Source organism: Megascapheus bottae, chromosome 1 (genome assembly GCF_031878675.1).
Source record: "Megascapheus bottae isolate mThoBot1 chromosome 1, mThoBot2.hap1, whole genome shotgun sequence".
NCBI classification, from domain to species: Eukaryota; Metazoa; Chordata; class Mammalia; order Rodentia; family Geomyidae; genus Megascapheus; species Megascapheus bottae.
The window spans coordinates 24,334,711-24,362,527 of NC_143509.1; the positions used below are offsets into that span (position 1 = coordinate 24,334,711).

Below are 27,817 nucleotides of genomic sequence, written 5' to 3' on the forward strand. Positions count from 1 at the left end.
TTCCACTTGAGCTCCATTTCTAGCTCTCCAATTTCTTTTGGGGCAGGCAGTGCAGTAAAAACAAAACAACATCAACAAAAAGCCATCTAGGAAGGTTAGAACATACTTGCTTTCTCTTTAGCAAAGCGATCTAGTCTTTTCAGTTATATTATTATACTCTTACCATATAAACAATAGAATCTCACTGGGCAGTGGTGGTTCATTTCTATAATCCTAGCTACTCTGGATGCTGAGATCTGAGGATTATGATTCAAAGCTGGGCAGGGAATCTTTTGTCGGGGTGATGTATAGAGGGGTTACAGTTACATTCATCAGATAGTGGGTACATTACTTCTTGAACATTTATACTCCTTCCCATAGTTATTTTTTTCCCACTTTCCCTCCTCTCACCCCCTGGGCAGGAAATATTTTAAGACTCTTATCTACCAGAAAGCCAGAAATAGAGCTGTCGCTCAAGTGCTAAGCCTTGAGAAAAGCTTGATGTCCAGCCCCTAAGTTCAAGCCCTGAGACTGGCACCAAAAAAACAATAAAAATAATTCCCTAAGTGAAAAAATACTTTTAGTAATACTTGTTGGCATTTTTGATAAAAAAAACCACAAAACTCTTTTAAAAAAATAAAGCAATGCTTTAAGATACACGTGAAATCCTCAAGGAATTCTTTAAAAAACATATTTCCTTCCTGGTTTGTTCATATATATATGTATATATATATATGTGTGTAATTTTACACTGCTTCTGCAGCTCTAAGGAACTCCATTTCTACAGCTGCCTTCTTTGGTCCTTGGGCTGAGCCATTCTTCTTCTGGAATTCTGCAGCAATTTCCTCAAAAGACTTTCCCTTTGTTTCTGGAACCTTAAAAAATGTAAACAATGTAAACGCCAAGACCACTCCAGCAAAGAGAAAAAACACATAAGGTCCACAGAAGTCCTGGATAGAGAACAAAAGTTTCAATTAGCAGCCATTTAACTTGCCTTCTGTTCAGTAAATTTGCACAATGTCAGTTTTCTTACCGCAATGTACTGGAAACACAGCGCTACAATGAAATTACAGGCCCAGTTGCTGAATGCAGCTAGTGCTAAGGCTGTGGGGCGCGGTCCTTGACTGAAAAATTCAGCCACCATGAACCAGGGGATCGGCCCTGGTCCAATTTCAAAAAAACTGACAAAGAGAAAGATGGCGGTCATGCTCACATAGCTCATCCAAGAGAACTTGTCCTGAAGAAAAAGGAAACCAAGAACAAAAGTGGGTCTGGGGGACTGGGAGTTTGGCCTAGTGGTAGAGTGCCTAGCATGCATGAAGACCTAGGTTCAATTCCTTGGTACCACATACACATAGAAAAAGCCAGAAGTGGTGTTTTGGCTCAAGTGGTAGAGCCTTGAGAAAGCCCAAGGACAGTGCTCAGGCCCAAGACTGGCAAAACATAAAAACTGGGTCTGGAATCATTCACTGCCCTTTCCCTAAGTAGCTTCTATTAAGTTCAAGAATTAGACATAGCCCTCCTCCTGGTGATGAGCTTGTATTCTATCAAGTTGAAGTCATTCTAATCTGAAGCACAGAAAATCTTTCAGGCAATCCTCTGGATTAAGACTTGTTTTGATCCTTAGTCACTCTTCTCCTCAAGCCAAAAAAATCAACCAACCAACCAAAAAAATAGTATCTTTTCCTTGTACCATGATGTTAAGTTGTGGATGACACTGGAGTTACAGAGCTTCAGATACTTGCCCAAAAGGTCCCAGAGCCTGAAGCATCAGGGGAACATCTTGGCACTGATCTCAGAGCCTCTCCTATGACCATGAAGTTACACTGTCTTTGTTGATAACAAGTATAAGAGATATGCTGATATTTAGTCTGCAAGACCAAGAAACAAATTCCCCTTTCCTTCCTGTCTCCTTTGTAGTGCATGATGTTCTTCTGGCTTTGTTTCATCAGTCTTAAGGATTTTTTTCTTTTATTTTCCTTTCATTTTAAATTTCATGTGTATGTGGTACAGAGGAATTGAGCCCAGGGCCTCATGCATGCTAATCAAGCACTCTACCAGTAAGTCATGTTCCCTGCCCAGACTTAACGATTTTTGACCCACTTTAACCTGGACCATAAACATGATATTGAATGGTAATCAAAAATATCAGGCATCAAACTCACCAATAGTACAAGTCCCACTGACATGAAGATGGTACAGAAAAACATCCCGCTCATTCCGATTAGAAAGAGAGAACGTCGTCCTGCCCGTTCCACAAGCAGTACCTAGGAAAGTTTTAAAAAAAAGTCTTAAATGCCATAGAATATTGCCTTTACATTTTAATTTCAACTGCTATACAGCTCATTTCAAGTTAAACCTTGAGGAGGAGGCAGTGCTGTTACTCCTTTTTGTGGATGTCAGACTTTGGTGGAGAGTGATTCAGGGCTATAATAATGAACAAACGTCTGCTTTATTGGGTCATGCTGATTTCAGTAGACCAATCTAGAGAGAGAACTGTAGTGTTGACATCCTTCTAGGAGTACCCGATTGACTACAATGGTCACAGGCTATACATTATTTATCTCTCTCAATAAGTCATCTGTACATTTAAAATGAGAAAGATCTCTATGACAAAATGACAGTAGTTTTTCTCCTGGTGATTATCTTAAGTTTTTGTGGTACAGGTTTGTGTATCAGAGACACTTAAAATAGTGTAAGAATTCCAGTTTCAACTATTCTCATCCAATTTTTCACTGCTTAAGTCAGATTGTGACCATTCATTTGGCAACATACAAAAATGTGATCCTGTACTAAGATAGTTTAGTTTCTGGTGTGCTTACATGTACCAGATAGGGGAAAATAATTCTGCCTATTGAAAAAGATTTCAAAGCAAAAGTTAGAGAACTTATTTATCCTGTCATTGTTTCGTTTGAGTCTTGTAACCATTAATGTGCAGGTTCAGATTTCCTATTAACTCAAACCAACATTTGTTGAATAGATTCTTGCTTGTCTCATTCATGGACACTGCCAAGGCTAGATTCATATATACACATCATAATTACTTACCTTTTTAAGTAAATCAGCCAGTAACTCAGCAGCAACCTTCAGTATGGTGAATTCTCAGAAAATACATGAGAAACATTTCTTTTGACTGACAGCGAGTACTTTTTACCTCAGTTTCAAATCACTTTGAACAGCCAACAGGGGCGTGGAGCATAGCCTAGTGTTAGAGTGTTCGCCAAACATGTATGAAATCCTGGGTTTGATTTCTGTGTTCCATATACACAGAAAATGCCAGAAATGGCACTGTGGCTCAGGTGGCGGAATGCTGACCTTGAGCAGAAAGTGTCTACGGATAGTGGCAAGACCCTAAGTTCAAGCCCCAGGACTGGCAAAAAGACAAAACAAACCACAAACATCAAGGACAATGCCAAGGCCCTAAGTTCAAGCCCCAGGACTGGCAAAAAGACAAATAAAACAAACAAAAAAACGTATCTTAAGTATGGCGATTAATGCTACGATGAACATAGTTGTATTGGTAGGTTTAGTATGGCTTTGTTTCTGGATATTGGGGTAGATGCCCAGAAGTGGGATTGCTGGGTCATAGGGAAGCTCTATGTTTAAACTTTGAGGAACCTCCATACTGCTTTCCAGAGTGGTTGGACAAGTTCACTCTCCCACCAACAGTGCGTAGCAATCCTTTCTGTCTGGCCACATCCTCACCACCATCTGTTATTAGATTTCTTGATAATGGCCATTCTAACTGGGTGAGGTGGAATCTCAGAAGTTGTTTTATTTTATTTATTTATTTATTTTTTGCCAGTCCTGGGCTTGAGCTCAGGGCCTGAGCACTGTCCTTGGACTTTCTCAAGGCTAGAGCTCTACCACTTGAGGCTCAGCACCACTTCCGGCTTTTTTTTTTTTTCCTATGTATGTGGTACCGAGGAATCGAACCCGGGTCTTCATGCATGCTAGGCAAGCACTTTAACCACTAGGCCAAACTCCCGGCCCTCAGAAGTTGTTTTAATTTACATTTCTTTCATGGCGAGAGATGTTGAGCATTTTTTTCATGTGTCTTTGGCCATTTTTATTTCCTCTTTAGAGAAGTCTCTCTTTTAAGTCTTTTTATTTTATTTTAATTTTTATTGTTGGGATAATGTATAGAGCGGTTACAGTTAAATTTTTCAAGTAGTAGGTGCATTACTTCTCATACATTAATACCCCTCTCTTTAAGTCTTTAGCCCTTAGTGGAATGGTGGTTTGTTTGAGGGTTTGTTTTTGGAAGATTTAATTTCTTGAGCTGTACGTATATTTTAGACATAAGACCCTGTCTGTTGTATGGTAAATGAAGATGTTTTTCTACTCTGTGGGATTCCTATTTATCTTGCTGTCTATGTCCTTTGCCATTCAGTTTAATGCAGTACCATTTGTCCAAACTTTCTTTGATTTGTTGTGTTTCTGGGCCTTTATCAAGAAAGTTCCGACCCATGCCAAGGAGACCAAGTGTGTCTCCCTATTTCTTCTTGTAAAATTTTCAGGGTATCTGCTTTTACCTCAAGACAACCAGAGGACCCTCAGTAGATGAATGGATCATGAAGATGTATATTTACACCATGGAATTCTATGCTGCCATCAGAAAGAATGACATTGCCCCATTTGTAAGGAAATGGAAAGACTTGGAAAAAGTCATACCTAGGTGAAGTAAGCCAGACCCAAAGGAACATAGGCTCTAGGGTTACCCTCATTTGTAAAAATTAATACAGTTTATGATTCCACTAACAGAGGATCATGATAGCTCAAAAGCTGTGTAAATATGTTCATATGGGATGTGAGGCTAAGCTAAATGAACTCGGATATGGAAACAAGAGGTTTATTTTTGTGATTATTGTGATTGTTGTGGTAGAACACCAGCCTTGAGCACAGAGAGTCCTAGGGACAGTGCTCAGGCCCTGCCTGAGTTACTGGCAAAAATATTGAGGAAAAAAAAGGGCAAATAGTCACTGGGACCACATCCCAATAGCATGCCTTCATTGGCTTAGTATAATCTTCTGGATTGAATAGCTTTAATCTGTAAAGTCATGGCTATAGAAGACTGTTGTTCTGTTGGTATTTGTTCTTCCTCCTCCTCCCAAGATCCAGGACTGTTTAACATGACCTGGGTGGCCAGGCTGTAATTTATTGACCACCTCAAGGTAAGAGTTAAAAGTCCATGTGTAGAGAGTGAAAAACAAGTGCTAAAACCAATTGATTATAGTATTATAACCAAAGTTTTTTTTAACATTTTGTATTCAAAACTAAATATAAATGTAGTTATTATAGTTTTGTTTTTTTGCCAATCCTGGGGCTAGAACTCAGGGCTTGGGCACTGTCCTTGGGCTTTCCCCAAGGCTAGTGCTCTACCACTTGAGTCACAGCACCATTTCCAGCTTTTTCTGTGTATCTGGCACTGAGGAATCACAGCACAATTTCCGACTTTTTCTGTGTTTGTGGTACCGAGGAATCCAACCCAGGGCTTCATGCATGCTAGGCAAGCACTCTACCACTAGGCCACGCTCTGGGCCCCAATTTCCCTTATTTTAGAATGGATTATATTATTTGATTTGTTTTGTCTTTGTAGTTCTCTTTTTTAGATTGTTAAATATTAATGAAACAATGGGTCACTCCTCTTTAAAGTATTTGGCTTTAAAAAGAGCATATAAGGGGCCGGGAGTGTGGCCTAGTGGTAGTGCTTGTCTAGCATGCACGAAGACCGGGTTTGATTCCTTGGTACCACATACATAGAAAAAAGCCAGAAGTGGTGCTGAGGCTCAAGTGGTAGAGCTCTAGCCTTGAGAAACTCCATGGACAGTGCTCAGGCCCTGAGTTCAAGCCCAGGAATGGCAAAAAAAAAAAAAAAAAGGAAGAAAAGAGCATGTAACCTCCTGTTGTAATAACAATAGCATTTCTTGTTTATCTCTACCCTAGCCTCTCATATTACTCATACTCTGATTACCATATGCTACATGCTTTTGAACTACCCAGAAATTCTGCCCAATGACCTAACATCAGAGGAATTGCAGGTTTGTTCAATTTTGTTTAAAAGCTTAGAGATCTATTACGGTGTTGTTTATTATTTTAAAATACTTTCTCCAAAATAACCTAAAAATAACCTAAAAAGTATTTCAACCATGGAAGGAAAGGAACTCAGGAAAAGTAGCCAATCTTGATACAAATGACCAGCTGTTAGCTAATCTTAAGGAATTTAAGTATAGGGTAATGGAGAAGGAATCCAAGGATTTGCATAAAGAACAAATCCCCTTGTCTTTCCTTTGGCTATTAATTTACCAACCAATGACTTCCTGTCATCCCAGCCACAGGAAGAACTAGTGATTCACATTCTCAGTTATGATTAGTTATGATTCATCTCAGGACAGTGGCTGGTTTATCACAGAGAGTACTCTTTTTAGGACGAATATTGTTCTGCATGCCCAGTGCATGTGAACAAGACAATAGTTACTTTTAAACCACAGATCATAAGGGAAAAAGTGTTTATCTAAGTTATTAACTCACAGAAACAGCAGTGAAAACCATGTTGATAGCACCAACTCCAATGGTTGCATAAACAGGTTGGCTGATTCCAGCAGTCTGAAAAATGCTGGTTGAATAGTAAAAGATCTGCAAAAAAAAAAAATTAGCTTTAATCAAGAATTCTCAAACTGATGTCTTTTAAAGAGATATTCTAAAGCTGTTATTTTTGGTTGATTGTTTAGTGAAAAATATCTTTAGAAAATTCTGTCTTCTTCCAGAGGAGAACCCAGTCTTTTCCAGTAAGTGTTTAAGCCTTTTGATTTCTTAAAAGTCTCAACATCTGACATCATAGATAAAATTTTGTCTTATACTTGATGTAAATGAAACCACACAGAATATGCTATTTTTTAGTCTTGCTTCTTTTTCTTTGCCAGGCTTGGGACTTGAACTCAGGACCTGAGCACTGTCCTTGGGCTTTCTCAAGGCTAGAGCTCTACCACTTGAGCCACAACACCACTTCTGGCTTTTTCTTTGTACTTGGTACCAGGGAATTGAACTTGGGTCTTTGTGCATGCTAGGCAAGCATTCTACCACTAGGCCAGACTTCCCACCCTCAGTCTTGCTTCTTTGTTCAATCTTCTGAGAACCATCCATTTTACTTTTTCCTTTTGTTTTGTTTTTGTGTCAGTCCTAGGCTTAAATAAAGTGCGTGGGTGCTTTCTCTGAGATTTTTTTTGTTCAAGGCTAGCACCCTATTACTTGAGCCACAACTCTACTTTGGCTTTTGGTGGATAACTGGAGATAGTTTCATGGATTTTCTTGCTGGAGCTGGTTTTTGAACAACAGTCTTCATATCTCAGCCACCTAAATGGCTGTAATCCAATGTAAACTGATACAGTGGAAGTAAACCAATGGCAAGCTTCCTTAATACTCTTTATGTTTGCAGATTGTTCATTATCATTTCTACACAGTATTTTGGTATATTAGCATACCACAATTTATGTACCCATTCTATTCCTGCCATTTAGGATGGTGATGAACAGTGCTGTTAGGAACTTTCTAACAATCCTTTTGGTGAAAAAGGCATGTATTTATACCTGGTCGTGGAATTGATGGACAATTGCTTATGCATATGTTCATCATTGATAGATACTCCAAATATTCATAAAATTTAAAAACAATTTTGTGTTCTCACTGTATTTGTAAGATTTTTGCTTGCGTTTGCATTTAGTTCAGAATTAGTCTTTAATCTTATTAGGGATGGAAAAATTGGTTTTGTAACCTAGTATTTTTTTTTTAAATAACAATTTTTATATCTGTCTTTCACATTTCTTTTTGATGGTACTGAGGTTTGAACTTAAGGCCTCATACTTTGCCTGATAGATGCTGTACTACTGAGCCTGCTAGATGCTTGTACTACTGAGCACCCCTTCCTTTTTTTTTATTTTTTGGTTATTGGTAATAGAGCTTGAACTCTGGGCCTGGGTGTGGTCCCTAAGCTATTTAGCTCAAGGCAGCCACTCTACCACTTGAGCCACAGTACCACTTCTGGTTTTCTGGTGGTTAATTGGACCTAAGAATCTCACGGGCTTTTGCCCAGGCTGGCTTTGAATCACAATCCTCACATCTTAGTCTCCTGAGTAGCTAGGATTATAGGCATGAGCCTCCGGTTCCTGGCTTCATTTATTTTTTAGATCTTGTTTCTTAGCTGGGATGACAAGGGTGTACTCACAGACTGTTTTCTTTTGGGTCATTTATTATTATTATTATTATTATTATTATTATTTTGTTGGTTGTGGGACTTGAACTCTGGGCTTGGGCATTGTCCCTGGGCTCTTCAGCTCAAGGCTCTGTCCTACCCATTGAGCCACAGCTCCACTTCAGTACCCGGGCTGGCTGGCTTTGGACTGTGATCCTCAAATCTCAGCCTCCTGCATAGCTAGGATTACAGGTGTGAGCCACCATGCCTGGCCACTTTTATTCTTTTTATTTTTCTTTTGCCAGTCCTGGAGCTTGAATTCAGGGTCTGGGCTATGTCCTTGGACACATTTTGCTCAAGGCTAGCGACCTGCTCCTTAAGCCACAGCACTGCTTCCAGCTTTTTCAGAGTATGTGGTACTGAGGAATCGAACCCAGGGCTCCGTGCATGCTAGGTGAGCACTCAACCACTAAGCTACACTCCTGGCCCACATTTTTATTCTTAAACCACGATCTTTAGTCTTCCCAGTAGTTAGGATTCCAGGCATGAGCCATTAGCATCTGGCAATATGTTTCTAATAGCTTCTTCAATCATTCTGTCATTCTATCTTCCTCTCTTTTCCACCTAACATGTCCTTGTTGTTGACACTTTTTCCTGCTTGGTTTGCTACACTGTTCCACAGCCCTCAGGGTCAGCATTTCCTCAGTGCCCCTTTATGTCAGACACTGAGGTGGAAGCTGAAGCAGGAAGTTCAGAGAGATTAAATTTTGTGCCATTGTATATAAAGAAAGGATATAAATTTTGCATGTGAGTTGAGTTAGTTGGAATCTATACTATTAGAAACCCTAAATTTCATATTCAACTCTATAAGTCAGTATTTTTTTGAGGAATTATTCACTGTTGCAGTTTTCCATTTAGTATAGCTTTTTTTTTTTCTTTTTCCTTTGCCCTAATAGAAATAAATGACTACTGACTTTTTTGTGAGTGTACCAGTCCTGGGGCTTGTACCAAAATGTGGGCACTGTCTCTGACCTCTTTCTCTCTTGACAGTTCTGGGGCTTGAATTCAGGGTCTGAGCACTGTCTCTGAGCTTCTTTTGCTCAAAGTTGTTACTCTACCACTTTGAGCCACAGTACCACTGGTCTTTGCTGTTTATGTGGGACTGAGGAATTGAACCTAGGGCTTTATGCATGCTAGACAAACACTCTACCACTAAAGCCACATTCCCAGACCACCAGAGCTCCTTTTTTTGCTTGAGGCTAGCTCTCTACCACTTGACCACAGCACCACTTCTGGCTTTTTCTGTGATTAATTGGAAATAGAGACTCAACAGATTTTCCTGCCTGGGCTGGCTTCCAACTGTGATTCTTAGATCTTAGCCTCCTGAAAGCTAGGATTACTGACATAAGCCACAAGTGCCTGCCTTTTACGTCTCTATCTTAAACGCACTTTTTTCTTATAGTTAGACATCTTAAACTTACACCGTTGATCCCAGAGAACTGCTGGGCCATGTGCAGCATGAGTGCTACTATGATAGGTTGCCGGTAGCTGGGATTGGTGAAGAGCTGAATTATAGATACTTTCTGCTCACTTGATGCTTCCTCTTTTTCTTTTTTCATTTCATTGAGGTCTTTGGTGACATCATCATTTCCTCTGAGCCTCTTCAGGCCTGTCCCCCAAATGATCATATTGAAATAAAATGCACAAAAATAAATTTACTTCTATTTTCTATGACGCAATATCCTAGATGTTGGAAATGCTTTTCTTTTTTGGCCAGTCCTAGGGTTTGAACTCAGGGCTTTTTCACTGTCCTTGGGCTTTCTCAAGGCTAGCACTCTACCTCTTGAGCCACTGCGCCACTTCTGGCTTTTCTATGTATGTGGCACCAAGGAATTGAACTCAGGTCTTTGTGCATGCTAGGCAAACTTACTCTACCACTAGGCCAAACATCTGGTCCCATGAAAATTCTTTGTGAAATCTTGCTCTTTGATTGGGAAAAGTTCAAAATAGTTGTCTTTTATCATCTGACATAGAAAACTGATCATTATTACAGAAGCACAAGGCCTTGAAAGGTCTTTTGGGAGCCTCTGGTTAAGTCTACTACCCTTGTGTGGGTATCTAGTATGGGCTTGAGTGAATGCTTACAAGTGCAAAATGGCATGAATCAATCATGTCATAATGATTTTGCATATCATCTTGCATATGATAATTAATTTCATTTAGATGGCATTGTTACTAACTTCTGGAGCAATCATTCATATACATAATTTTGTATTAGTTGCTTCCAAAATAACAGGAAGAATGAAACCCCCCCTCTAAATTAATTTTTTTTGTCAGTTGTAGTGCTTGAACTCAGTACCTGGGTGCTCTCCCTTAGCTCTTCAGCTCAAGACTAGTGCTCTATCATTATGAGCTAGTGTGCCACTTCTGATTTTCTGCTGGTTAATTGGAAATGAGAGTTTCACAGATTTTCCTGTGTGGGATGGCTTTGAATTGCAATTAGGACATCTCAGCCTCCTCATTAGCTAGGATTATAGGTGTGAGCCACCTGAGCCCAGCTCCAAACTTACTTTTCTTGGCTTTGACTTCCTCTTCCAATGTAATATAAAGGTATCTGGGGCTTTCTGGGCAGAAGAATAGGAGCAGAGACTGAAGGAGTGCTGGCACAGCAGATAGGCCAAGCAAGATATGCCACAGATCATGATTACCCAGGATAAACTCGAGACCAATAATCTGAGAAGATAAGGAGAAATATTAACTATATGACATTGGGTCTTTCTATTACAATTTACTGAAAAAGATTAGTTTTTTAATAGTAATACCTAACAACCTTGGCTTATACATCTCACCTTTGTCAATCAGGAACAGTTTGTTTGGCCAAGAATTGATCTAGGTTTGTTTTCATTAACTTCAGTTGGACAGTTAGAATGGAAAATATTCCAACTTTCAGTCTTTTTTTTAAGTATTGGAGGTTGAACTCATGACCTTCTGCTTGCTATGCAGATGCTCTTATCACTTGGCCCATACCCCTCAGTATAACTTTAAAAAACAGGTTTGATGTGTTCTTGTGCTAGAACTCAACAAGATTAAAAAAGGAAAAGAAGCAGCAATAAGCAGAAAGTGTCTGTAATTGTAGAAGATTGTGTGTCTCCAGACAATCAGATAGAAATCATGCAGGACTTAGGCTTTGTCTTAAAATTCCTTCTTAGATTTTTCATAACATAAATAGAATGAAGTTATATAGAGGAATTCATTAGAAGAGTAGCTTTATGATTCATCTGTAGTGATTTACAGACCACCTTTGGCATAATCATGAAGTATGGGGTTCCAATGATTTCTCCAAGGCTCACAAGGTAGAATTAGGAGGAATAGAGCCAGATAACCAATAGCTCTCATCATAATAAATTTTAGATTTCCATGCACAAAATACAGGAAACCCATGCACTTGCAAATGTTTCCTATTCTTTGAAATCAAGTGGAATAATTTAATTCTGGAATAGTGTTGGAAGTTTCAGTTCTGCCAATAGCTTCAAGGAGAAAAGGAAAGAAGTGGTAATAATTTACCTTCCAGCTTAAAAGCCTACGTTTCTATAGCACTTCCACTAGCACTGTTGGAATAGTTTGTTTTAATTTTTGCTGATCTACAGTGAGAATGGTCAGAGAAGGAGGGAGGGAGTAAAATAAAAGATGGTTAATGGGGATGAGGAGCTTTTACCTGACTAATGAGAATGCCAGTGACAATGGCCAGTTGGTGGAGAGTGCCAAGAGCACCTCTGAGTGTTGTTGGAGCAATTTCACCAATATACATGGGAACCAGACCTGAAACCAGCCCTGCACCAAATATGAGCAGAGAATTGTTAAACTGCAGCCAGTAATATCTTAATAACAATTTGGTTTAAGTACAGCCAGTATCCTGTCTGAAAGTCTGATACTTTTGGAAGGAAGAGATCTCTCTATCCATAGACACTGTTGTTGATATAACCTTAAACATTTGGTCATGGACTTTAAGCAATTTTCATAGTGTTGCCTAAGCTGAAAAAAATAGTTGATGTTACTATTAAGTTGACATAATGCTTTAGAACTTCAATAACCTGTTGATGGAGGTGAGAAATAGCTTGCCCATGATCACAGGGTAGGAGAACATTAATACGAGGACTACCAGTTGAACTGAATTTCCATAATGTGTAGATGCTACATGGTCACCATTGGGGTCATGTAGGGGAAATGAAGGGCCTCAAGAACTCTTGTTTAATTAGGGCAACCCACTTCCTTATCCCCTCCTCTTTATCCCATTAGTATGTTTCAGTAAATATCGGAAGACGTGTGCTTAAAAGAATAAGACCCCAAAGACACGAGACTGTAGCTGCCTTAAATGCATATATGTAGTCATTCTTGTTAGAAATGGCATGTAGCCAGCCATTTGCTGACTGCAGTGGTGAGTTATTAGGAATTAAAAAAAAACCAGCCCTATAATAGATGAGTGGACCCAAAGAAAACAAATTGTCATTTGCAGGAAAATGGATAGACCTATAACAAACCATGTTAACCTTGTTACCACGAGACAAGCCAAGGCAAGAGAGACAAATGCCCAAGTTTTCTCTCATACATAGAAGCTAGATCTAAAATATACTGGGATATGACAAATGATACAGAACTCCAGGCACTGACACCCCATAAGACTAGACGAGGATACTTGTAGGGGAGGAACACAGGCATGATGCCTCTGTGCACCTGATCATATAAAATAATATTCATCAAAATGAACTCTAGGAAGTAGAAACGAGTTTTATTCCTCTGTTTCTATTTTTCTTTCTGTCTTGTTTTTGAAATGTTAAGGGGGCATAGAAATGAAGGGTGAACAAAGGCAGCAGTGGTACTCTCTAGACACTATGTTGAAAATGAATTCTATAGCCTGTACTGTTGAGAAGATATTTATTTACAACTCTATTCTTTCCTTTGTTAAAGGCTATTTTACAGTAGATACAAAGAAGTTGCTTGGTGCATTGTCACTGCTGTTGAAGGTATTAATTCTTTCTGTATTTTTTTCTAGATGACCTAGTTCAGAATTATGTGTGTATGCTTTTTATGTCTTCATTTTCTCTGTTTCTAAAAGACTGGTAATATGTTTTACTATTGAAAAATTTAAACTTCTAAACATATCTATTTTTCCTATGCAACAATAAAGAACTTCTTAAGACAAAAAGAAAATGAACTCTACAACTTGTATATAGGGATGGGAAGGAAAAATGGGGAGAGTGACAGGGAAGGGGTAGTGACATTAAAAAAATGTATTCTACCTGACTTACATAACTTGAACTGCTCTGCACATTAACCTTTTAAAATTTTTATCTTTATTTTCCTGGGGCTTGAACTGAGGGCCCAAGCATTGTCCTTGAGCTTTCTCAAGGTTAGAGCTGTGACACTTGGGCCACAGCACTGCTTCCAGCTTTTTCTATGTATGTGGTACCAAGGATTTGAACCTGGGTCCTCCTGCATGCTAGGCAAGTACTCTATCACTAAGCCAAACTCCTGCCCCTTCAAACTTTTTTTTTTTTTTTTAAATATCAGTCATGGATCTTGAACTCTGGGCCTACGCATTGTCCCTGAACTCTCTAGCGCAAAGCTACTGCCCTACCCCTTAAGCCACAGTGCCACTTCCATATTACGTTTATAACAGCAAAATAAAACAAAAAAATAGGGCTGGGAGTTGGGCCTAGTGGTTGAGTGCTTGCCTAGCAGGCATGAAGACCAGGTTTGATTCCTCAGTACCACATACATAGAAAAAGGCCAGAAGTGGTGTTGAGGCTCAAGTGGTAAAGCTCTAGCCTTGAAAAAGTCTAAGGACAGTGCTCAGGCCCTGAGCTCAAGCCCAGGAATGGCAAAAAAAAAAAAAAAATTAAAAAATAGGCTGTCTCCAGAAGAAACATCTTATAAATCCTATTTATCAAAAGGAAGTAAATGGTCTTTATGTAAAAGATACTTTGGGCATTAATATTTCAAAATGTCCTTAGTATCTCAAGTGGATATATACATGGTTGGTATGACATCTGTACTTAGGCAGAATTTTTATCTGATGTAAGTCTCTAGCGGGGTTTAAATCATGAGAAAAAAGTATTTATTTGGCCCTCTTTGGGGTTATACAATCTTCCTGTAAGACCTACTGCTAGTACTTCAGGAAGAGTTACAATAAAGATTAACTCTTAGATGTGAAATCACAAGAACATGAGGTCATTTATATTTCTTAAAATTTTAGTAACTGAAATGCTCAAAATAAGGGCATATTTGCATAGTTTTTGCAGTTTGGGCGATTGATTTCAGGGCCTCTAGTATGCTGAGGAAGTGCCTGACCTTGAGCTATACCTTCATCTCTAAGTTACTGATCATTAATACTTTAGGCTCATGTTTCAGTGCATCATAAAGACACATGGAGTTGTGGTATTGTCTTCAGATAAAATGTTAGAAATCTTTTCAATGCAAATTTAGACCCTCATTATTCCTTCTCCACTGCTGTTGGTGATTACTGCTTTAAAGAACAATTTCATTTTGTGAAAATGGGTTACTATGTTAACCCTAGAACCTCAGAATCAACGATGCATTTGCATTGAGAAATTAAATGTTTGTTCATTTATTGTCAACATTTGTTGAATGTTGCTGCCTTTGTTCAGACCTGTGCCAATTAGTTGCTTCAGAAAACTTGCAACTCTTTTCAAGAAATAGCAGTTCTAACTCTTTAGACATAAAAGTTCATGGAGGTGGAATCTTTATTTCAAACTTGTATTAGCTACTACTGCCTGATTGCTCCTCCTTGTCCATTACAGGATACCACAGCTGTAGTGCTTACAGGATACCACAGCTGTAGTGCCTTATTCAGCCGTATCTGAAATCAAATGGATTGGGACTGTCTAGAGATGGGCCCAGGTTAACAGGTCTTGTCAGAAATGAGTGACAAAAACAGTGAGCTAGGCCTCAGGACAAGGTTGACATTGTCTACTGCACCCTAGAAGTAATAATAACAGCAGCCAGCACTTAATAGTTTGTCATATTCTGTGCCTAATGTTTTATATATATTCCTACATTCTTATAGTAGATATTTTATCTTCATAAAATGTGAAGACATTAAGAGTTTGAGACCAGACAACTAGAAATGATGTCAATGCAGTGGGTTAGAACATAAATCCTATTACAATCCCCTATAACTGGTTTCAGCCCAACTCAGGAGCATAAATTTTGCTATTTCATTTTTGTCTGTGATGCCACCTTAGGCTTAGACATGTCTGCATGTTAGCACCCTTGCCTGTCGACAGACTTAGAGACACAGATGTGTTAGTTTGTTTATATATGTGCCTGAGTGCTTTGTGTGTGTGTGTGTGCATATATGCATGGCCATGTGTCACTTACCACAGTAGAGTCCCGATACACTTCTACCTGCAATTACAAGGATATGAGTTGGTCCCAGTTTGGAAAACCCCATCAGGAGAGCTCCAGTTAATGAGAGACTGTTTGCTACCAACATGGCTTTGATTCTGAAATTTTAAAAAGCAAGAAGGATAAATTTGGCATCAAAACTTGATAGAAGGCATTTGCTTTTGGAGAATGTTAAAATTTTTACTTATGAACAGTTGTTTTAATTTTGCTATAAAAACTAGTTCCATAATCAAAATTATTTATTCATGCCATAATTTTACTAATAATAAAGTAATATTGATGATGAGAACTTGAGCTTCGTATACTTGATTGCCACCTTCTGTTAGAGGTAGATCACTTAACAAAGATTTAAAAGAGTTAAGATAACACTTTGGGAACTTTTCCAATTAATTATTTTTTCCTACAAATTGATTTAAAGATTAAGTCTGTTGTTGTAACCTGGTATTTGGTTTTCTTTGTTTCAATAGTAAATCTTTCCTTCTGTTTCTTTTATTTTGCCAGTCCTGAGGCTTGAACTCAGGGTTTGAGCTATGTCCTTAGACATGTTTTGCTCAAGGCTAGCACTCTACCCCTTGAGCCATAGCACTACTTCTGGCTTTTTCTCTGTATGTGGTACTGAGGAATCAAACCCAGGGCTTCATGTATGCCAGGCAAGCACTCTACCACTAGGCTGCACTCCCTGTCCTAATAGTAAAGGTTTTTCTGGTGGTTAATTGCCTGGGCTGGCTTTGAACCATGATATTTAGATCTCAGCCTCCTGAGTAACTAGGATTATAGGTGTGAGCCACCAACGCTTGCCTAGCATGTACTTGTAAAGTTTATCACAATTTCTTTCACTTTAACACTATGCTGGCATATTTCCAGAATATTAATTAATGCATCAGCAATATAGTATACATTACAAAGATGACAATGGAAACAAAACCATAACTTTTTTTTTTTTAACTCTGGGCCTGGGTTAGGGCCATATCCCTGAGCTCTTCAGCTCACGGGGCTACCGCCTTACCCCTTGAGCCATAGGGCCACTTCTGGTTTTCTGGTGGTTAATTGGAGATGAGTCTCACAGATTTTCATTTGTGTGCTGGGTTGGCTTTTAAGGCTTCTAACTGCTACCCTCAAATCTCACCCTCCTGAGGAGGTAGGATTACAGGCGTGAGCCACTGGTGAGCAGCCTCAATGTTTTTTTTTTTTTTTTTTTTTTGTTGTTGTTGTTGTTGTTGTTTTTTTTTTTGTAGGTCTTGGGGCTTGAACTTGGCCTGAGCACTTCAGCTCAAGTCTACCACCCTACCCTTGAGCCAAGCTCCACTTCCGGTTTTCTAGAGGTTAATTGGACATAAGAGTCTCAGGTTCTTTTGTGACAGGGCTAGCTTTGAACCTTGATCCTCAGATCTCAGCCTCCTGAGTAGCTAGGATTACAGGCATGAGCTACCACACCTGGCTTTCAACATAATTTTTTAATCATAAGAAAATTTCACAAAACCTTCAAGCTGGGTGTGGTGGTTTATACCTGTAATCTAACTACTTAAGAGTATGAGATCAGGGGAATTGAAGTTTGAGGACAGATTGGGTAAAAAGTTCTGAGAAACCCCAACTCAACTAATAAAAGATTTGAATGTGGTCATGCTTGTCATCTCAGCTATGTGAGAAGCATAAAATTTCCTAGGCTTGCCCTGCAAAATGCCCAATCCTATACGGAAAAAAAAAAAAGAAAGCAAAGTGGGCTACATGCATGATTCAAGGAGTAGAGCACATTCCTACTGAATCTAAGGCCTTGAGCTCAAACTCCAGTAACACCAGACAAACACCTTCAAAATAAAATGGTAGACATAATTGCTAGTAAAGTTCTTTCCCCCCTCCCCACCATTTATCAATAATGAAAGTAATACACTTTTAACTAGTGGAGAGATAGTTAATTTGTAACTTCTGGCAGTGAAGAATATCATGTTTCTTACGGATTTTTCCCAGAAAAACAGTTTTATGGGGAGCACTGAACTCCCTTATCTTAATTTTTTTTTTTTTTGTCATCAGTCATGGGGCTTGAACTCTGGACCTGTGCTCTGTCCCTGAGCTCTTCAGCTCAAGTCTACCACCTTACCTCTGGAACCACAGCGCCACTTCTGGTTTTCCAGTGGTTAATTGGAGATAAGTGTCTTAGACTTTAGTGCTGGGGCTGGCTTTGAACCTCGATCCTCAGATCTCGGCCTCCTGAGTAGCTAGGATTACAGGCGTGAGCCACCACATCCAGCCTCCCCTTAATTTTTAAATGGAAATGTTTTCTTGCTGTTTTTCAAGGGAAATAATTTGTTTTTGTTGTTGAGAGCTGGAAGAAGCTTCAGTTTTCTTTCTTTTTTTATTGTAATTAGTAAAAGGATTACATGATACTTGCCAGATAGAAGGTGCATTAATTCACATACATTGATACCCTTTCACATGTCTCAGTTTTCTTTATAATATCCTTTGTAATAATGATGTTTGGGGGGTAGGCTGATTGCTAGATCATAAGACTTCAGAGAATTAAACATTGTGTCTCAATTTCCAGGGCACTAACTGGGCATTTCAGCCACTAAACCTGTCAGAAACTTATCTCTAAATAAGGGAAAAAGGCCTAAGGGTTGGAAGGTTGCTGCTAAAAGAAGTACTTATTTTTCACTTAAAAAATTAATTTTGTGTCCGGGAGTTTAGCCTAGTGGTAGAGTGCTTGCCTCACATGCACAAAGACCTGGATTCAATTCCTCGGTACCACATACATAGAAAGAATGCTGGCTGGAAATGGTGCTGTGGCTCAAGCGGTAGACCTCTAGCCTTATAAAAAGTCCAAGGACGGTGCTTAGGCACTGAGTTCAAGCCCCATGACTGGCAAAAAAATTAATTTTGCAGCTGGGCGCGGTGGCTCATGCCTGTAATCCTAGCTACTCAGGAGGCTGAGATATGAGGATCAAGGTTCAAAGCCAGCCTGGGCACAAAAGCACCTGAGACTCTTAACTCCAATTAACCTCTAGACAATGAGAGCTGGGGTTTGGCTCAAGGGTAGGGTGATAGCCTTGAGCTGACTATGCTCAGGCCCAGGGGTCAGTAGCGTTGAGCTGAAGAGCTCAGGGACAGTTCTTAGGCCCAGTTCAAGCCCCATGACCCACACAAAAAATTAATTTTGCTTATTATGATTCATTTTACAAAGAATATGGAAAATTTCCCATTTACTATTTAACCATATTTTTAATGATGAAAGTCAGTTTGTTAATTATGATTTTTATACATTCTGATTTAAGGTTCAACCAAACACTAAAGTGTTGGTTAAAAAAAAGTGTAAGAAGCTGATAGGTTGATTCCCTTTTCTGTGGTTACCATGATATCCTTTAGATAAGATTTTAGATAATTTGACCTTACATAATAAGAGTTAGTATATACTCTTATTATATATAATTCTGATATGAAAGGAAATCAGAATTTTATGAACTAGAGATTAAAAACTGTAATTTATAGTAGGAATTGGTAAAGTAAGTAAATTATAGTCCAGAGTTAATAAATAAGTTATTATTTCTTCAAAGGTTTTACATTGCCTAAATTTTCTGTATTCATCATGCATTTTTTGATTTTTTTTTTTTTTTTGCCGGTCCTGGGCTTGAGCTCAGGGCCTGTGCACTGTCCTTGGACTTTTTCTCAAGGCTAGAGCTCTTATCACTTGAGCCTCAGCACCATTTCTGGCTTTTTTTTTTTTTTCTATGTATGTGGTACCAAGGAATTGAACCCGGGTCTTCGTGCATGCTAGGCAACCACTAGGCAAAACTCCCGGCCCCACATCATGCATTTTTTAAATCATGATAATAGAAATTAGTGCAGATTTAAGGATATAAACAGTTTATTTTTTCTTATTTTAGTTCTTCTTCATTTAGGGTAGGAAGTTCAAGAACTTTACCATGTCACATGACCAAGTAAAACTTGAGGGTAAAGGGCTCCATCGATGTTTTGTAAACCCAATGCAGATATGTAATAGAAACATGTGAATGGAATTGTAAAATGCGCCAACTTGCTTCATCACAGGCTAGGGATTTGGGATAGTGGTGTCTTTCGTAAAAAAAACAAAAAACAAAAAACAAAACAAAAAAAACCCACTACAAGTTCACAGGGCTACTGTGCATCGGTAATTTTGATATGACCTTATGACTTGATGACCCAAATGCTAATTTCTAATTTAAACATGAAAATTGGGCTGGGTACCAGTGGCTTATTCCTATAATCCTAGCTCTCAGGAAGCTGAGATCTAAAGATCATGATTGCAGGCCAGCATGGGCAGGATAAATGCATGAGACTCTTATCTGCAATTAACCTCTAAACAGGAGGAAATGTAACTGTGGCTCAAGTGGTAGAGGTTAGCCTTGCTGTCCTGGAGCTTTTTTGGTGCATCCAGGCTCTTAGTTCAAGCCCCTGGATATCTGAGAAATTGTGGTTTATTGAAGTGAACAGGGTTGCCAGATGCAAAATTGTAATCTGGCCCTTCTGCTGAACTCCTGAATTGATGATTTGTACAGTGGTTCCCTATGTTTGATAACTTGAAAAGTGAGCTCAAATATAAAAATGCACACCAAATTCACCTTTTTGGTAAATGTGTCCATAATTAGCTGAGTTATGAAACAGTATTTTTCCAGTAATTTGATTTAACATTGGCCTGCCGTGTGGGGTTATGAATTATAAAAGCAATTCTAAAACTATTTCATAAAAGGAAAGATGATACCTTTGTAAATGAATTCTAATACAGAACTCTGAAGTTTCTGTGTTTATGCTTCTAATTAATGAGACTTGCTTACCTTCCAAGCTTGTCCCCAAGCCACCCACCAAAGAAGGATGCAACCATTCCACCGACTGCAAAGCTAGACACCGACAGGGACCAGAGCATGGTGATCAGGCCAGCAGATTGTCTAGCCTCTTCAAGTTCGTCTAAGTAGGTTGGTGTTGAGTCCACGGCGGGTGTGACTGAAGTTAGAGTATCTGTCCTGTTGACAGCGTAGGTATTGGTAACCCTTCGATCATCCAGTGGGACACCTAAAACATGTCTATAATGGGATATTATTATCTGAGAAAAGAGAAGAAAAAAATAAAAGCCCATTATTTCAAGTAATCTATATTCAAATGTCTTTTAGAACATTTGCTAGATTTTTAAATAGGGTGTCCCAGTTATGTGTGTTACAAAATTATGTGTGTTATAAAGTGGAGATTACTAATCCTACCAAAAACAATGAGGCAGGAACAGAAGAGAAAAGGAGGTATAGAGTACCTTAATGAGCAGAGCTCTGAAATCTGTTTTCTCCTATTGGGGATATATCTGGGAGTCATTAGCATGTGGAGTGGTGGCATTTGCCTCACCTAAAGGAGGAAGCTGTGAAGTTAAGACTAGTATTAGGTTACTGTTGGTAGTCCCCCCATCCCCCTCTGCCAGCCCTAGGCTTGAACTCAGGGCCTGAGCACTGTCCTTAGGCTTTCTCAAGGCTTGCACTCTTCCTATGAGCCATAGCCCCAGTTCAGGCTTTTTCTGTGTATGTAGAATTGAGGAATTGAACCCAGGGCTTCATGCAGAGGAATCGAACCCAGGGCTTCATGCATGCTAGGCAAGTACTCTACCATTAAGCCATGCTCCCGGCCCATCTGAACTTTTGTTGTACATTTTAAGTTTTAAATAGAAAATATTTTTTCAGGTGAACAAGATATTCTATTACCAATATTTCTCGATACCAGTATTTCTTGATACAACAGGATTTAAGTTGGTGTAAATTTAAAAAGATTGGCAAAAATAGGATGAGGGTAAAAACTAAATAGTACACACAAAAATTCAAAAGTTATATGTTACATTTTTGTAGACATGAGATATTAATTCAGCCATCAGTTTCTACTAATGCAAAGAGAGGAAAAGAAGCCTATCATTGATCCCATTGACAAAACAACTTGTGATTTTAGTATATAGCATTGTTAAGAACTGAATTTCATAGGGTCATGTTTTATATGTACTGTAGCAGAACATATCCATCAGACTATCGTCCTCTCATGACTTTCATCTCAGATGATCTGATCACTTTTCAGCTGCATTGAGCCGAGAGGGTCATCTCTGACAAGGACTTGGGTTGCGGTGGTTTCTCACTATTAAGTTATGGGCCAAGTCCTGGTTTAAAGCCAACTGAATGAAAATTGACATCTTCTTACAAAAGAGATCTGAGGGAGACATTTGTCACAGTGGAGACCATCCTATATGGACATATGGATAGAAATAATGCTGTAAAGAAATATCCAAAAAGATCTTAGCGGTTTGCTCCATGGTATAGAACAATAATGAGTGATTTGTCATATGTTTCTTTAATAAGCATTTGTAATTTTTATAATCATTGAAGATCGAAATGCATTAAAATAATTCCAACTTAAAACCTTTTTGAATGTCAGAAGTCATTCTTTTTTTTGTTGTTGTTGTTGTCAGTTGCGGTGCTTGAACTCTGGGCCTGGGCTCTGAGCCTGAGCAATTTTGTCAAGGTTGTGTTTTGCCACTTGTCACAGAGCCACTTCTGGTTTTCTGGTGGCTAAGTGGACTTTGTTTCCTGGGCTGGCTTTGAACTCAGCCTCCTGAGTAGCTAGGATGATAGGCATGGCCAGAACACTCATTCTTCAATTATGCATAAGTGGATTTAAACAAGGGTCTGCAGTAGAAACCTGGGTGCTAGTAGGCATTCCTATTTGAGCTTTTCTCAAGACTATAGATTGAAGGAAAGGAGATCTAATCTTTCCATTAGAAGATGAGAGGGAATGGTTAAGTAAGGAAGTCTTGCACAAAGTAGAAGGAAGCCTATCAACTCCCTGTCATGAGATGATATGCTGAATTTTTAGGAGCCTGCCACATGGGTAATTGCTGTTATCCACAAACAAAGTAGATAAGACCCTAAGTTTCCTGATAACTCTGTATCTTAGTCATAGTGAAGCCTGTCACACCTGTGTGCACCTAGAGAAAGCACATCTTTTGAGCAGTTCCTTTTTAAGGACTCTGCCCTGAGCACATTCCTTTAAGTCAACCATTTTAATTGACATAGGTGATAAGAAGAATGGGACACCAATCCTGCCTCAATGACCTCACATGGCTGAGTTGTAGTACAGCAGAATGAAGCTCTGGTTTCCTTCTAATAGGCTATGGGAACTGAAAGTCTGAGATCCCTTTCCTCAGTGTGTACTAGAAAATGGAGTAAGGATATATAAAATAAATGAGAAAGACGGTAGAAATATGATATATATATATATTAAAAAATTACTATGCTAATAGTTACCTTGAGAAAACCCAAATTATGTTAGATTTCTTTCTTTCTTTTTTTTTTTTGGTCATATGTGGGACTTGAACTCTGGGCCTGGGCATTGTCCCTAAGCTCTTCAGCTCAAGGCTACCACCCTACCCTTTGAGCCATAGTGCCACTTCCTGTTTTCTGGTGATTAATTTGGGATAAGACTCTCACCGACTTTTTAGTGCTGGGGCTGGCTTTGAACTGTGATCCTCAGATCTCGGCCTCCTGAGTAGCTAGGATTACAGGCCTGAGCCACTGTGCCTGATTGTTAGATATCTTAACTGTCATTAAGTTCACTTTGATTGACATTTAAGGATTTTTTTTTAGGGCCGGGAGTTTGGCCTAGTGGTAGAGTGCTTGCCTAGCATGCATGAAGACCTGGGTTCGATTCCTTGGTACCACATACATAGAAAAAGGCTGGAAGTGGTGCTGAGGCTCAGGTGGTAGAGCACTAGACTTGAGAAAAGTCCAAGGTCATTGCTCAGGCCCTGAGTTCAAGCCCCATGACTGGCAAAAAAAAATGGAAAAAGATTTTATTAATGCTTTTACATCATATTTCAAAACATTAAAGATTTTTTAAAATGCCAGTCCTGGGCTGGGAGTTTGGCCTAGTGGTAGAGTGCTTGCCTAGCATGCACGAAGACCCGGGTTCGATTCCTTGGTACCATATACTTAGAAAAAGCCAGAAGTGGTGCTGAGGCTCAAGTGGTAGAGTTCTAGCCTTGAGAAAGTCCAAGGACAGTCCTCAGGCCCTGAGCTCAAGCCCAGGACTTGCAAAAAAAAAAAAATGCCAGTCTTGGGGCTTAACCTCAGGGGCTGGGTGTTATCCCTGAGCTTTTTACTCAAGGAAGGATATGTTCTACCACTTGTGCCACAGCTCCACTTCTGGCTTTTTGGTGGTTAATTGGAGATAGACTTTCCTGTCTGGGCTGGGTTCATTCTGCAGTCCTCAGATCTCACCTCCTGAGTAACTAGGATTGTAGATGTGAGCCCTCAGCACCATGCTTGACATTAGTGTTTGGTACTGTTGTATGATTATTCACCTATGGGAGACAAGGAATGAAGGGAAGAACCATAATTCTTTTAGTGTTAGGGTTCTTAAACTTTAGAATATGGCCTGGGAATGAGCATGGTAAAGTTGTTGGGAGGATCCAGTTGGGGAAAGCATATGCTGAAGTGCTTGATAAAAACAAGTGTTCTATAAATGTACATGGAATAAAACACTTCCTACTATCATTCTCTTTCTTCCTTAGCATTTTCCATGTGTACATAGCTTAGAGCTCTGACTAAATGCTACATTGAGCTCTTTAAAAAAACATTCCTGAACACAGAATTCTAGTGAGGGTTTTCTGTGAGCTCAGCAAACAATAGAGATGAAGTCAGAATTAAAGTTACTTATTACTTTTTTTGTGTGTGTGTAAGAGAGAGTTGTTAACTGAGGAGTCAAGGCCAAGTTCTCTGCCTGCACATTGCACTTGGCAGGCCAGGATTACTCTATGTCCTTCACGTGGACAGCCTTTATCTCCATGAGTAAGGAGTGCATGATAGTCTCCACACAGGAAAAACTGGGAGAGCTCTCCCCGCAAAGGACTTGTGCATGTTTCACTTGCCTCTTGAGGAGCATTGATCACTCCAATATCGTATCCAAACTGGAAGGAACTCAGTGCAGCAGTGAAGACAGTGAAAACCAGGGTTCCAGTGATCTGTGGGATGAAACATAGAGCTGGGGAACATCAGTTACTCAGTGTCCATAAAGTTGTAGCATGGGATTTTTTTTTTTATAGGTTCCACTGGCTTGTTGTTTACCTTGATATCATTTACAGTCCCCTTGGCAGGTGTCATTCATACAAAAATGTGGGAGCCCTCATTATTTTCCTTACAGTGTTAAAACTAAAAAGGTTGAGAACTTTTTCTACAGGACGAACCATTCTTTCCCTCTCCCTCCCCCTCCCCCCTCCCCCTCCCCCTCCCCCTCTTCCCTTCTCCCTCCCCTCTTCCCCTCCCCCTCCCCCTCTTCCCCTCCCCCTCCCCCTCTTCCCCTCCCCCTCCCTCTCTCCCCTCTAATGTATCTTCAGTGGCTTCATCATTGTCTCACTAATTATTCTTGCCAACTTTCTGTCAACTTTCATGCATCACCAGTACTCTTTGCAACAGTACAACAAAGTACATGAAATTATCCACATTTTGCAACTAAGGAAGCCAGGCTTAGAGTACTATGGAAGTGGTGCATTCCTGTAATCCTAGTTACTTGGGAGGATGGAGGTTCAAGGCCAGTCTGGACAAAACTCTATCTCAGTGAAAACAGCTGAATAAGGTGATGTGTTCCTGTTATCTAAGCTATTCAGGAGGTGTAAAGTATAGATCAGGCTAGTCCACACAAAAAGAGTGAGACCCTAATTGAAAAATAAAAGCAGAAGGGACAGGATAGAGCACTTGCTTAGCAAGTATGAAATCTGGAGTTTAAAAACTAGTGCAGCCATGAAAACAAACCAACAAAGGAAGGGATGTGACTTAAACCACACACTGTGAAACTTAGCTAAGTATGAACTGATATTATTAAAATCTCACTGTTAAACAGGACAGACTTTTTTTTTTGGTAACTGTTGATTTGGTAGGTAGGAAAAAGAAACGTAGGCACTTTTCTCTAGTTCACATTATTCTGTCATCTTGAACCCAACTTTGAAAAAGGCCAGGGACTTCTTAAGCCACAGAATTCTCAGGCTAAAAATTTAGAGAGCAAGCCATCTTTAATCCTATAATTTTTCAATTGTAGAAACTGTGTCCCCACTTGACAAGTACCCTATCTGAGTTTATGTGCATTGTGGACATAATGGGAGAGACATCCTAGCGCTCCCGACAGTGTTAGTTATTTGATCCACTTGAAGCGTTAGGTGGATTCACAAAGTCGGAAAATAGTACTCTTTACTTTTTGGGTTCTATTATGAGGCAATTCCTTAGTTCTCAAGGAACATTCTAGAACATTCTTTCAAAAACCTAATATTTAATATTAATTTAATATTCTTTTGTATATTATCCATTAGCATTGTAACTTTAGCTTTATTCTGGGAAAATCATGATGTATAAATCACGGTGTATAAATTATATACATAGTCACATAAATACATTATTCATAAATTATGAGTACATATGAATTATATAATCATTAATATTCAATTTTTTATCTAAGCTACTTTAATAACATTTCATTTAATTTTTTTAACTGTAAATTTTTTTCATGTATTTTTTATTGTAATTAATAGAAGGGTTACATTATATTTGCCAGATAGAAGGTGCATTAATTCACATACCGTAGAAATTACTATATTTAGAGATTATTATGATAGATTCAGAATAGCCCATATTATATCCCAATATGTTCTTTCTTTATCATAATATAGAAAAACCAAAGCTCCATTGAAGAACTTAAATCTCAAGCAGGGGGCTTGGAGTTTGGTCTAGTGTTGTAGTGCTCACCTAGCATGCAAAAATCTTAGGTTCAGTTTCTTGGTACCACATACACAGAAAAAGCAGGAAGTGGTGCAGTGGCTCAAGTGGTAGAGCACTAGCCTTGAGGAAATCCAAGGACAGCGCTCAGGCCCCTGAGTTCCAGCCCCAGGACTGGCAAAAAAAAAATCCCACAGCAGGTAAAGAGTCCCACATTAGAATTCACATCTATTCCTTGTTGATCTCAGAGCTTACTTTTCAACCCAGCCATGAGGAATGCCCTGCAGAGTAGATCTGACTTCTCACAGAGGCACAGATAGATGTTTTAACTTGTATTCTTGTATACAAGGGTGGGTGATACTTTCAATTGTGTTTTATTGTCGGGATAATGTATAGAGGGTTTTACAGTTAAATTGATCAGGTAATGGGGACATTACATGTCGAACCTTGATACCACTTCTCATGTTTCCGTCCCCCTTTTCTTCCCTGCATCCCCCCAATCATCTTGTTTTCCCCCTTCCCTTCCTTATTTTTGTTTTTAAAACATATATACGAAAAAAATGAAATCATGATGCAGTTAAAACTGTATTCTCTTATTCAGCAATGGCTAATATGTACCAAAGACTTAACTTTGACTGTGTGTATGTATGTCATTTTGGCAAAACCATTTTTAAACAGATTAGGTGGGGACAGGAGCGAAAAACTGGGAGACAGCGAGGGAAGGGGTGACATTATCCCAAAAGAAATGTGCTCTTTATAAATCTGGACTTTTTCCTAACAACTTTATCATTTGCTCCCTAAGAATGACTTCTTACAGAATTACAATTACTTTAGTGATATCTGATGATCTAATGTTCATAGTAATATTAATTAAGGCACAGCTTACATTCACAATGTCCCGACTATCTCCATCATGCCCCTTACAGCTGTTTCCTTCTTTCATGATATGAGATCACCTGTTGCTTGGGTCTTTTCTAACCTAGGACACTCCTATCTTTTTTTGTCTTTTGTATATTGACATTATTGAAGATTTTATGATTGAGGCAGATGAATCTGCTCTTTATTTGGGGTAGGGTATATTCCTTCAATAATGGTTATTCAGAATCAGTTGAAGAAAGTTATACATACTAGTCAGAAAACAAGATGCCTTTAAACCCCCAATTATTAGTAAAACAGGTTTTTCTCGGCCACCAGATGACCTTTCAGTTGGCCAAATTGAGAAGTTACTTTGATCTGAGGTAGCTACAGCCGACATCTCCAAAAGCTTTGGAGACGACACACTGACTTAGATTTTCCTACTCATTTTCTCACAGCCAGTTGTAAAATGAACTAAAAGCTACTATACCTTATCTTCTGCCATTGTGTAGGTTGAGAGTTGTCTTCTAAATTCCAGGTCAGTGTGGAGAATAGAAGGAATAGCTGGCTAGCTACTGTCTATGTGTCCCCAGCTCTGCTAGTTATACATTGGAGGAGGAGG

General features: G+C 39.1%; 1 protein-coding gene and 1 long non-coding RNA gene across 4 annotated transcripts in view; one reads left to right on the forward strand and one right to left on the reverse strand.

Moving 5' to 3' along the window:
• LOC150068535 (uncharacterized) overlaps nucleotides 1-27,817 on the forward strand; it is a 154,309-nt gene that overhangs the window by 34,977 nt on the left and 91,515 nt on the right. The window lies entirely within an intron of this gene.
• Slc2a2 (solute carrier family 2 member 2) lies at nucleotides 319-27,791 on the reverse strand. 2 transcript variants are annotated; one of them, XM_090338734.1, is made up of 11 exons: nucleotides 27,686-27,791; nucleotides 24,507-24,599; nucleotides 20,395-20,660; nucleotides 15,566-15,690; nucleotides 11,883-11,998; nucleotides 10,738-10,900; nucleotides 9,649-9,836; nucleotides 6,511-6,615; nucleotides 2,145-2,246; nucleotides 1,013-1,216; nucleotides 319-929 (listed from the first exon to the last, which is right to left on the reverse strand). In XM_090338734.1, exons 1-11 carry the CDS (start codon nucleotides 27,698-27,700, stop codon nucleotides 726-728), a joined length of 1,581 nt encoding a protein of 526 aa, XP_090194860.1. In that variant the 5' UTR covers nucleotides 27,701-27,791; the 3' UTR covers nucleotides 319-725. The 2 variants fall into 2 exon arrangements, with proteins under 2 accessions (XP_090194860.1, XP_090194865.1); XM_090338739.1 differs by lacking the exon at nucleotides 1,013-1,216 and having other exon boundaries at nucleotides 319-854; nucleotides 27,686-27,790.

What these genes read in the sequence shown, in the direction of transcription:
- Slc2a2 (XM_090338734.1), bottom strand. An exon ending in TGTATCGGGACTCTACTGTG is followed by an intron (nt 11,999 to 15,565) that starts GTAAGTGACACA and finishes TATTTGGTGCAG; the next exon opens with GGCTGGTTTCAGGTCTGGTT. An exon ending in CTGGCATTCTCATTAGTCAG is followed by an intron (nt 10,901 to 11,882) that starts GTAAAAGCTCCT and finishes TTATCTTCTCAG; the next exon opens with ATTATTGGTCTCGAGTTTAT.